This window comes from Chelmon rostratus, chromosome 7 (genome assembly GCF_017976325.1).
Source record: "Chelmon rostratus isolate fCheRos1 chromosome 7, fCheRos1.pri, whole genome shotgun sequence".
In the NCBI taxonomy this organism is placed as follows: domain Eukaryota; kingdom Metazoa; phylum Chordata; class Actinopteri; order Chaetodontiformes; family Chaetodontidae; genus Chelmon; species Chelmon rostratus.
Window position 1 is genome coordinate 21,953,883 of NC_055664.1, and position 12,558 is coordinate 21,966,440.

The 12,558-nt window shown below is 43.9% G+C and overlaps 1 protein-coding gene across 1 annotated transcript in view; it reads right to left on the reverse strand.

The window, feature by feature from the left end:
* Positions 1-722: 722 nt before the first annotated feature.
* robo2 (roundabout, axon guidance receptor, homolog 2 (Drosophila)) overlaps positions 723-12,558 on the reverse strand; it is a 151,271-nt gene continuing 139,435 nt past the window's right edge. Inside the window, exons 24-29 of the mRNA XM_041941398.1 lie at positions 11,505-11,719; positions 7,189-7,377; positions 6,540-6,698; positions 6,049-6,315; positions 4,380-4,574; positions 723-3,693 (exon numbers count right to left, since the gene is read on the reverse strand). Coding sequence (XP_041797332.1) covers positions 3,692-3,693; positions 4,380-4,574; positions 6,049-6,315; positions 6,540-6,698; positions 7,189-7,377; positions 11,505-11,719 — 1,027 coding nt within the window. The 3' untranslated portion in view covers positions 723-3,691. The remainder of the gene's footprint in view (positions 3,694-4,379; positions 4,575-6,048; positions 6,316-6,539; positions 6,699-7,188; positions 7,378-11,504; positions 11,720-12,558) is intronic.

Here is a 12,558-nt window from a genome sequence, read left to right on the forward strand (position 1 = left end):
CACTGCTTGCTTGGAAATCACATCACCCATAAGTTTGGTACATATGGAGAACAGGAGGATTCCAGGAGGAACTGGAAACTGTTTAAAGGAGAGATAACGACGACGGAGAACAAGCTGCTTCTTGTTCATTTCTATTTGCACGTACTGCTGATACAGAAGCCGCTCCTCGTCTCGTGCATCCAGCGCTGCATCATTTCTCTGTAAGGGAGCTTGAAAGCAAAGCGGCTTGCCTCTGTGATTTAGAAGATTTGGATTTGTGTTTGAAGCTGCTCCTCCAGAAGGATCAAGGTAGGGATTGGTCTGACATAAAAGCACAGCTGAGTCAGGAGCTCTTTCACAAACACACACAGCGGGCTTCACAACTCTGCAGTGCACACACACACACACACAGAGCCAAAATAAGTACATGCATGTACTCAGTTGTTGCTGAGTCGAACACTAATGAGATATCAGAGGGGACATGTTGTAGCTGCAGTTTAAGGAAGCACCCGACAAAAACTCAAATACTTATATACAAAAGACAAATACTTACTACGTATTCTCTCCATTATCATTTTTGAACACCCGGTTTGGACCTGTCTATCCTTATCAAAGACAAACTTTACACATTTTCATTTTTCAAAAATATTTTATTTGATATTGATCCAGGTACAAGGAAATAAAAGAACATGGATTTATTTTACAGACATGGGAATGAGACTGTAAAAGTTTATTTTCTTGATCCACTCTCTTCTTGGACAAGGACATGCAAGTGAATACAGAAGGTGGTTTACAGAAAAGAAAAAAAAAGAAAAGCAAAGCAGAATGTATTGTACTGTAGAAATGGCATTGGATCGGGGCGTCACCGCACCCCTTACTGTACAGAAAGACTTCACCCTACAACTTTCTCTTTTTGTCATTTTTCATCCTCTTTTATAGCAAAAAGGCAACACACAGATAGGCTACAAAGAATCAACAATATTGAGAAAATGAACAAAAGAGAGGGAAAGCCAAAGTACTTTCATCCTTCCAAAAAGATGTTTTCTCTATCGACTTGACAGGCAAATTGTGAGCGTTTTTGCTCCTTGTGTTCAAAAAGGTTTTTACGTTTCTTTAGTTTTGACATGAGAGGAGCAGTGCGGTGAACATGCAGGACGAAGAGTGACTCAGACGACTACTGACCCGGCGCTTCGCCGTGCTGTGAGCACAGCGGGCCTATCGCCTCCTTACGGCCTCGCTGCTCGCCTCTGACTGCAAACTTTACAAGGAACAGAAAAAAAAATAAAAAAAAATAACACGTTTTATATTCCACGAATCTTTATGCATATTTCACAATATACTTTTATTATCATTTTAATAAATACAAAACGACACTGATTTAAAAGAAAACAATGAGTATTAAAGAGACACTAAAACGCATTAGACATTAGAAATATCAATCTTAATTTGGTATGTTCTTTTACTGACATCTTGTCTTAAGGTGGATGAACCAGCACATTATACTCAGAATCAAAGTCCACAGCAGAAAAGAAAAGAGGGGACGACAGAATCGGACATGAGAGGGATATTTTTGTCAATGAAAATGGAATGGCGTAATCAAGTGGAGATGCGTATGGATATATACACATATATACACATACATAAACACCACCAGAATGTAAAATAACCTGAGATACTCTTTGCACCTCATTTCCAGAACACTGGCCACTGGGTGGATGATATAAAATGACGATGGCATGACGACAACAGTACAACAGCTTCTGACGGCCTTTAGTTTCCACCCCCCTTTTATCAACATTAGCAGTACAAAAAAAGACAAAACAAACAGTCATTGAACCACAAAAATCCTGAACATTAATATTGAAAACATTGTTGTAAGCAGCGTTTTGGAGTCCATAAAAGGCATACAAAGGAACAAGCTTTTCATTAAAAAAGGACAACCAATAAAAACATTGTCTGAAAAGACAGAAATCGAGATTCAGAGGCTGAGAAGTCGAAAGCGGCGGATGATAGGTGTGTGTCTGTGGCGGTGTTCTGCTCCACACTGTGGCTGTAGACATGGAGGCAGTGGGACCTGCTCGTTAACATACAAGGCTTTTCTCCATTATCACTCCCAAACAGTGACTCAAAGCTACATTGTAAATCGCACACACACCGTTTCTTCTCAAAGTGATCGACACGGGACTGTGCTGATCGTAGCGCATCGGAGAGCGAGGCACCGACCTTTAGAGCAACAACTGCTTTGACAGATGACCTAATTTTCGCAGCACTTAGCTGGACCAAACAGCTCAGTGTGTTCTGGGCTGATATTGTACCGCAGATGACATCGCAAACATAAAACAGTAAGTGCTCTAGAAAGCAAACAATATTAAAATGGATGGAATTAAAGACATAAAATCTTAAACATAAAATATGTAAACAAATTGTGTTGCTCCACGGATATTTAAGGTAGGCTTGGGAGTATCATTGCTACTAATCACAAGAAATACTCCTTTGTCTGTGATGTCTGCTTACCTATTAAGGCAATAGAAGAATCATAAATCTGCCTCTGTAAGTGCTTTGAGTGAACTACAGCATGTGGACAGATTTCACTGACTCCCCCCCTCCTCCTCCTCCCTTTTGACTGTTTTATGGGTAGTGTGCTATTATACTGAATGAGGAGCGTAAACTCAGTGTAGTAAAATTAGTTAGGCAGTAAATCATAAAAACAAAACTTGAAATGCTTGGAGACCCTTGTACAAAAATAATTTTAAAAAAAATCTGTGAAAACGAGACAACGGAGTCGGCAAGAACGTCGAGCACGAAATGTGTCTGATATCGAACTATTGTTTTAGGACAGTTGTTCAGAATTAAATAATCACCTACAGTAATGCAGCATCCTCCGTGTACAATTCTTCCAGCCTCGTATCTGCCCTTCAGACCCACGGGAACCTTGTGTGGCTGCCACCCAATTAGTCTCGCCGACGGAAACGGGTGCCTTATTTGTTGCTGTCTGTGAGCAAAGCCTTACTCTTTAATATCTCTCTGTACATTACTATATAATTTTCTTCTCTTTACTTTACAGTACAGAAACTCCTCTTCACATATTCTTCCGGTTCTTCATGTCAGCAGGAGCTATGTTTTTTGTGCTTATCACCAAAAATTGCAGTGCAAAAACAATAATTAATAATAATGATAATAATTAATGGTAACTATTAACAAACAATGGATTATAAAACAATTATCTTATGGCACAACAGCCACTCAATTCACATATAATACAAATAACCAGATAAAACCAACTGTTCCTGTATATGGAAATTAAAAGCTCAAACTGAATTAGGCTTGCATAGCAATGCAACAACAAGTTAAAGAATATATTTACAGCAAACAAAATCCCCCCCCCCAGGACAGTTACCAGAAAATTTGTTCTCGTATAGATGTTTTCTTTTGTTTTTTTACTTGCCTTTTTCTAACAAAAAGAAAATTACAGTAAGGTAGGAGGTGGAAAATATTTTCTTGAGGACGAAAACATAGTGAGATGTACAGTATGTCTGTGTCTATACATCACATTTACAGTTCTGTGACACTGCTTTTCTCTGCTGTGCCCTCTGCTGCGCTCCCTCCCTCTGAGAACACACAGATAAGGACAAAGTTCGTTGCCCCGGCTGGGAGGGCGTCTTTCTTGTGAGGACAGACCAGGTTTAATCCAATTCACATCCCGGGCAGATCACTCTGTGGGAAACGAGGGGAAGAAAAGGAAAAAATGTCACAACTGAGGATTTTTATTTAAAGAAATACTCATATTAGTTTTCTTTCTAAGAATTCGATGAGAAGAAGGACACCACACTGCAAAAAGTGAAATCTAAGTGAGGTGAAATGTAATTAAATAAATAAAAATATATCTTCTGAACGTGCAGAATTTTACTTGTTTCAAGCCCTTTCATCCTTAGTTACCTTAATAAGATATTGTAACTTGTTATATAAGATTTAATTACTGGTTCTCAGACAGATGTTCTCGTTTTTAGCCCGGCTGCACTACTTTTAAGATAACTGTGGGTTCTTTTTGAAACTAGATATTTTTACTTGTTATAAAAAAAGTTAAATTCTCCTGATCTGTGGGGAAATATATACTTTTTATTTTAAGTAATATTTCCCATATTTCATTGCTTTTCTGGAGCCAGGAGTTAATTTGCTTAGCTTAGCATAAACCAGAATCGGAGTCAACTTTATTGGCCAGGTATGCTGACATGTACAAGTAATTTAAGTCCAGTTTACGTTAGATCTCAGCGTAGTGAAAGACAGGGACACATTTACCAGACAGACAGGCAGCTAAGCAAAGACATGGATGATACAGATGGATGGATAAACTGGTTATGGTCATATGATGCTGTAAAACATCAAAATGCTGAATCACTCACATAACTCTCCTGTGTACTGTCCCTGCCCATTGGTCCCCAGGAATTCAGCGTGCTCTGTGGCGGTCCACTGCTGTGGCTGTCGTGGACCCTCGGTCTTGCGCGGCCCCGTCGAGCCCTTGGAGGAGGCTGTGCCAGAGGAGCTGTGGCCACCAGGGGAGGGGAAGGATGGTTTGTTGTATGGCAGGCACCCGTCCTCTGAGAACACAAAGAGGGATCCGAAGGCTTACTTTAGGTTTCAGAAGTAGACACAATGTGTGACTTTTATTGTTGCAGTGAAACACATCTAACATCTGATGCATGGAGACAAAGAGCACTTTGCAAACCACCCACCCACCCACTCCTCCTGACATCTGCAGAGTGGCGGTGCCAACAGGCTATGCCAGGGCGCGCCACAGAGAGGGCTCTCAGCCTCACACATGGCATTGCAGCTACCAGCCTTTTGAGGGGGTAAATACAATAACAGAGGGACCACTGGCTGCTGTGGAACCCCCTGCTGCAGGGCAACATAACATTGACCCTCAGCAGTCTCCATCGTTGCGTGAAATCTCATCAAACCGCTCCCCACTGCTCCGCTAATGACTGTAATAGAGGCTGCCCCGACCTCCGCGGATTCTACTGTGAATCAGTCAGCACTCTGACACATGAGGGAATTCACCTATGGGGTTTTTTGTAAAGATGCTGATTGTGGCACCTGTCTTTGTCTCACAGTCTCAGATTAACTGTCTGTACAGTCCTGGCACAAACAGCGCAGGGCGCACAGCATGGGGATCTCAAATGGTCACAAACACACGTGCAGGCACGCGCGCACACACAAACGCTGACACACACACAGATGGGGCGTAGAGTGGCTGCTGTTTGTGTGAGAAAAGAAAGCCGAAGCGATTAGAGTGCATTTCAGCTGCTCGGGCCTCCTGCCTTACTTGGAGCGGAGCGGGCCCATATTGGCAACAGTTACAGGGGCATCGGGGAGGCTGAGGGAGGCATTCTGGAAACCAGAGCAAGTGGCAGACAGTGCAATCTGTTCATGGGAGCCCAGTCTCAACGCAGTATGAAAGCTTACTTCAACACAAGAACTTAGGAAAAAGCCCAAATTGCCAAGCCACAGGATAGGAAATTGATATATGCAATAATGCCATGAATTATCTCTCTATTCAAACTTTAGTCATGCACAGGAACTTGTTCAGGATGTAAAGCCTATTTGTTTCATTTCCTTAACAATGAAGAGTTGGAAATAAGCAGAATAAAAGGATTTTGTCTGGTTGGAAAATGGTGCAGAACCAGTGTACAGTCTATTGCACAGAACAGCCCTTCATTTTTAGAGGAAAATAGAGTAGGAGCTTATGCAAAGCCTGGAGTGCACTACTCTGAAAAGATGTGTGATTGGCCTCCCTGAACTTCTGTAGCCCTGCTGGCAGCTTGAATCTACTGATGGAGATGTCAGTCGTCTGTCGGTCCAGGCATCTGTCGCTTCAGCGTCTGGTAGAGATTACATTGTGCCGACAACCACTGGATGGATTTCCAAGGAATGAATCCCAATAAGTTTTGTAATCGCCTGACTTTTCATCCTCCGCCACGAGCACGTTAAAATTTACAGCTGTGCAATCCTTTAGTTCATGAAAACATACATGCGAAACACACGAGACTGAAGTCTGGGACATTTCAAGCATACCTGTCTTGTGTCCCCTGCGCCCATCATCAGCTCGGTCCATGGAGCCCAGCCTGTCTTGAGCTTGGCGATGATGTTCCAGAGAAGTGCGTGTCTGTCTGTCGATGGAGCTCTTCATGTCCTCCGGCCCACACAGGGCTCCTGACATAGGCGGGCGCTCCAGAGAGGAAGCCTTCCTATCTGTAGGGGGTACCATGCTGCTTATGCTGCGGGCCCCCTGGATACGACCCTGCCCCTGACAGGGAGGAGGCTCAGGGGGAGGAGGTAGGTCTGTGCCAAAGGGGAAACACACAGAATGAATCAAATGAGGACAGAAATGCTTAGAAAATCCAGTTTTTAAAATACCAAGGACCCTGACTGATCATGTCTAGACACATGTTTATCCATTATTATCTTACATATTGATATAACTTCCTGTGTGTAAAACAACAACAGATGTTTTAGGGAACTTTCTTCATAAACTATTTAAAATGTGTTTTCAGTCGCTGCCTCACCGTCTGCACCAGCATCTCTCCGGTGGGGTGCTGTGCCCTGGCTTCGGGGTTTGCGTGTGGGCCTGGTGGCCCTCTGGTGGCCCAAGCTGTGTGTGCCGACTGTGCTGCCATCTGTTGAGAATGGGCTGCTGGGCCGGGGCCTGTGGGACAAGCCTTTACCTGCGAGAGGGAAACAGGACCACAGGCCAGCTGGTAAGTAAAGACATGAGGGAGCCAACACCTCGACAGTGGAGCTGAGGCTGACACCAAGAAGTGTAGAGGTTATCAATCAAGATCCAAAAACCTATCAGAAAACAAAGGTTTTCATTAGAAGAGAAAGCACTCTGCTGGAAAAGGTTATTGTTATAAAGTATAACATAACACCCAATTATTACTCATTGAACCCAGGAAAGCCAGAGCGCAAAGCCAGAGTTATAGAGGAGCTGAGTTACAGGATAAGGAGATATCCACAGTCCAGCCATGTACAACAGATGCCATGCACAACCTGGGCACAGCGTCCACAAGCAGAAGAGAGGAAATCTCAAGCCAACATTAAGGGGGAAGACATCAGCCGATGGATGACAGGAGGAACAATCAGAGCAGAAAGGAAGAAATCATCGGCCACTGGTAGGAGTTCCAGTCCAGCAGTGGGTGGCTGGTTTCCACACACCTCTTCCTCTCTTGCTGAGGCTAGTGCCCTCCAGGCGGTAGCCTGCCTTGTCTGCAGCGGCCACCAGGGCCTGGGCAAAGCTGCAGTGGGTAAAGATGGAGCCGTCAGATGAACTGCCCAAACTGGACCTATGGCTGGAGAAATTACGGTCATCCTCAGAGGCTGAGCCCCACCCATTCACCATGGAACCTGCGGAACACCACAGGGTTTCAGCGAAAGTGTGACTGAGTGTGTTAGACTGCAAGGGTGAGTGACTTCTTGTTTCACACCATTCAAATCCAGCCATGTCATGTTCATACTTTTCCAGTGAGGTGGGCATATTATCTAACATTTTGAACATATGTGCTGTGATTTTACATTTAGATGGATGAATGTATTGAGTGATCTTATAAAAAAGGGGCATTATTAACATTCTTCACTTAAATGATTTCGTATTTGCTGCAGGGCTTTTTTGTTCTTGCAGGTGGGTTTGTGTAGTCATTCTGTCCTGGCCTGTCCTCTTTCATCTAGTACAAACACACGCAGAACATATATTGCATACACACACACACACACACACACACACAAACGTGCACACACCACAATGTACACGGTGGAACAGCAGGACTTGCATCAACTGATTTTGCTCTTCTTTTGATGGAGAACAATGAGCACACCTGTGCAGAGCCGAGTTAGCTGCAAAACCGCCTCAGGTGACACAGATGAAGCATCTCACAAAACACTGTATTGAATCAAACACCTGGTGGGATGCACACACAGGTTTTCTAATCCTGTTTAAAAATGCACAGCCACCACTGTCTGAAATGTGCTAGAATTTTAAGAAAACAGAGAATCTGAACACAAAATAAAGATATGTCGCTGATAGCAACGGTAGTATGGACACCTCTCTTCATATATGTACTCATATACTATATGTTCCGTTAAAGATGATTAAAATACATGAGATTAAATTGATGCCCTATTTAACATGCTACAAACACTGAAACATAACTGAGTATTCGACAGGACTGAACGTGCACACGTAGGTAAAATGTGTACGCATCTTCAGACTTTTGACTTTAAGCTTCTATATCTGTGCTGCTGTAAGAGTTTCTTCATGCTTTGATATTTTTTTTCTTCACATAAAAGCCAGGCCAGCACTTTAAATATAAAAAGTATCAGTGCGCCAATAAAAATATGCCACTTTGGCAAGCGAAAACACAGTCGAACAGTCGGCTAATGTGACAGCTTTCAGTGGGACTGGTTTGGCAGACTTCGCTCAAGTGGCACAAACCCAAGTGCTCTGCTCACACACTCCATCCCTCCCTCACACAGAACACAAGAGTGATGTGATTGAACAGACTGGTGGAACAGAGAGCTGGGGAGGTGTGAGGGTAAAGGTTGTACGGGGTGCGACGGGGACAAAAAGTTAGCAGCAGGACTTATTAAAAGGTCAGTGTGACACAAAAGGTAGCATAATCCCGGCCAGGAAGGCTGGCAGAGTTCACGTGTCCAAATGAACACCACTCACATTTATATTAGCTGCAGTAATAAGAGACTGGTCTCTCGGCTGGCACTTCCTTTTGCAATACAATACGCATTTAAAATTAAACATAAGACTTGGTAATGTGATTGTGGTTTATTTATCCATATACACTGGGAAAACCCCTTCAAAGAGATTTCCAACTTCCCCATCTGCCAGTCTCTTCATCTTTAACCACACGTCTCAGTCAGGTTACTCAGTCACCGGGTGTGACTTCAGGGAATTGCACCTACGACAGCTAAAGTTGCAACAGCTTTTCACTCCTATTGCAGTAAAATTCTCTCAGATTAATGGAAACTTCTATAAAATATAAGCTTGCATTAGGCAGAGAAGCCCTTACACAACCCATTTTTACCGCACGAACTGAAATCCAAGGCAGTAACTACTTGGAGCCCTCCATCTTGCCGAGCTATTTTCTTTGAAATTCTTTTCTAAGAGTTTTTCTCTAAGAAAGAAAGACAGCAATTCCGCTGGGTCCAATCCTCCCACAAAGAATAGAGCAGATATTGAAGTATAGGCAGTGCCAGCCAAAGCACTGAAGCTTCCAACTCCTCCGGCTCAGTAAAGGAACACTGCCTCAGCAAATCACATCACAGAATGACTTTTCAGCTGCTCTAACTGCCACTTTCTACTGCTGAACCTCTGGAGCACTTCTATTCTCAGAAATAGCAGTCCAATCAAACTGTGATCATTGTAATATAATTTGATAAAAAATTCAATCTAGTTTTCATTTTGCCCTAGAAATGTGTAATTTTTTTCCTGCAGCTCCAGACCAAGGTTTGCACTGCAGCTCTGTCATTTTATCGTGTCTTGAACCATAGCAATGGGCCAAGCCATGTACTCTAAAATCCACTGGCTGACACCTCCTGTGCTCCACGCACTGATAGAGCAAGGCCAGTAAACGGAAGATGGTTGGGGGACAGTAAAAGCCAGGCCAGGTCCCTCCTGCCACTAAAACTGATTTATACAGACGGAAGCCCTAATCTGCATGTCGTTAAGCAGGAAAATCATTCCCCCTGACGAGCAGGCGTCTCTACCTGCCGTCGGGAGACGTGACCCCGCTCCACACAAACCTGGCAAGGCTTTATGGGAGAGTAATCGCCCAGAACAGCCCAGCTTTCAGCTCATTGTGAGCGTAACAGCCTCGCTGCTACCGCGCCTCATCTTCACACGACCTATACCACCCACACACAAAGCCAAGTAATACCTGTGTGTTCACTTCATCTCTCTGGCTCAACCAAGACATGGCTTTTCAATACCCACCACAACATAAGGATTTACATTTATCGACCTAAAAAAATGCGTTCTGTTATCTCAGAGCATAGAATAACACATCGGGAAGTCTGTGCAGACAATCTGCTTGTGAAAAATGGTCCCCAAGGAGAAGGCTGGTGTTTTTTTGTTTTTTTTTCTCGAGCATCAGTGAAAGTGTTTGATTTACTGGCCTTTGGTGTAACATTATGAAAACAGACCTATTTCCATATTATTAAAACAATGACAAATCTATCAAGCGAGGCTCGAATCTCACTCCTGCCCTCCCCGACTTGCATAGCCTCAAAATGGTGGTCGCAATAAATCTCGGCGGCTTCCCCTATCCTCCCTCTCTCCCTCCCGCTAACCCTGGAGCTGGGACCGTGTCTGTGTTGTCAAACGAGGGGGTGCGAGGCAGACTTGCGGAGAGATAAGAAGAAATAGTGCTGTCTTCAAAGTAATGCAGTGGAGGAGAGATGCAGTAGATTAGGGCCCAGTTGCTGCTTTATATTCCTCCAAATACATCAGCAGTAGCATGTGTCAGCGTTACCAAAACCACTGTTCCATCATCGCATGGAAAACTACTCTTTAGGGCTGCCACTGACAGGGTAGACCAACAAGCAGCGCTGTCAACCCTCTTATTCTCATGCTTCCACCCTCGGCTGGCTCAGCTCCTCTACCTTCAGATACTGTGTATTTTCTGCTCGCTCCCTGTTTTTTCCACCCATAAATTTCCCAGTATAGATTTTATTTTTTAGGATTAGCAGATTTTATTGGAGGGCCTGATAGATACACAGTGTCAAGCTTGTCCCTTTAGTGCATGACAGCAAAATGCCCCACACATTTTTTAATGTTTTACCCTCTAGTTTACAGATGGATAGTGTGGTCTGGTCAGTGTGAGAGCAGCAGCCCAGAACCCTGCTCTGCAGCTGCAATGTCATGCCCTTCATATGTCCCCCTGACAGACGGCTGTAAAAGTTTTCAGTGAGTTGTAAAAATGGAAATGGTGCCTCTAGTCTGGAATGGAATATGCCGCACGTGAAATTTATTTCAAATCTCCTCGGGAAGATATGGGTGGCGCTGGCTCCGGTGCTGTGCACGAGTTAAATCACAGTCACTCTCTCCTGCTCGCCATGCCTCTCCCTCCTCTTAATTTCCCTCTCACTATCCTGTTTAAAATTCATGGATGTTCTTATCTCTTTTCGGAAATGATAATTATAATTCCCCGGAGTCTGCCAAAAGTGCTTAAAAAACTTGATTAAGGGACACTCAGTAAGCATGTTCACATAAAAATGTACGCACAGCAGACTGATTACGAACATGTCATGAACAACAATCCATTAACTGTAAGACAAGCTGTAACGACAATGGGAATTGAATGTTTTCCCATTCAGAGTCATTAGAACGTAGTCATTATGATTGAACCAAAATGCACAATTACATACATATGTATCGCACAACAGTAATTACAATACAGTCAACAAATATATACGCCAACGAAGAAGAGCCCCAATATCCACAATTCAGATTCAAATGGCCGTACCTGTTAAAGAGCTGTCCAGGTTGTCCATGCTAGACCCTGGTGTGTGCTCAATGCCGCGGGGATGCCTGGCCCCATAGCCTTCATCCTCCTCCTCTTCCTCCTCCTCGTCATCCTCATCAGGCAGGTCCGTCTCCAGGTCAGAAACCATTGTGCTCGACACGTAGCCCACTGGAGGAGCCGGAGCCTGGGGAGGAAGTGAGCCTACCTGCATGTGCCTGGGAGAAAGAGGAAGAGACATGACTCTACTCATACATACTGCACATACACATCACTCTACTGGAATTTACATATGTTCTACAGTATTTATGAAGGAATGTGGAGGAATGAGGAAAAAAGAGGGAACGATGGGAATATTCAGTAGTTTCTATGCCACAGAATGGTGAAAAAATAAGGGTGTATGTGGAGCTAATTTTAGAGACCTCTTTCATATGTGAAGCGCTGAATAAATTTGGAAAATTCCACTAATTCTACAGTGCTGCTTGCATGCTAACACAATGACCCACTAATTGCTGCTGTAGATGGTACAAAGGCACGCTCCCCAGGCCTGTCGACACATGGCTGTCACCTCAGCGGCAGCCCACTCTGCTGACAGCCGCGTTTGTTTGAGGAGAGCAATGTCTTTTACGCATTTTGCAGTGGGAATTGGTTGTAATTACTGGCCCTCTGGTGTTGTCAGAGATGCTCTCTAACCAACATAGTCATTACCGGGTAACATGACATCTCCTTCCTGACAAGGCTTCCCTGTCTCCCCCCACTTCACTATTATGAATGAACGGCAGTCTCTCATTCTCTCTGCGTTGCCGACAGAATGAAGCATGGCCTTCATCTGACTTGCATGAGCACAACAACAATGGAATGTGCCGTATGGGTGTGGGGGGAGTAAACAACCATGGGTAAGAAACTGCGTCTCTCAGAGTGAAGAAAATACAGTAGTCGCATAAGTGGTAGCATGGGCCCATTAAAATAAAATGATTAATGGGTTTATCTCCGCTGCACACACAGTTGACATGAAGAACACTGCGGGACCAAAATAAATCCTGGCTGCGGTAGACGC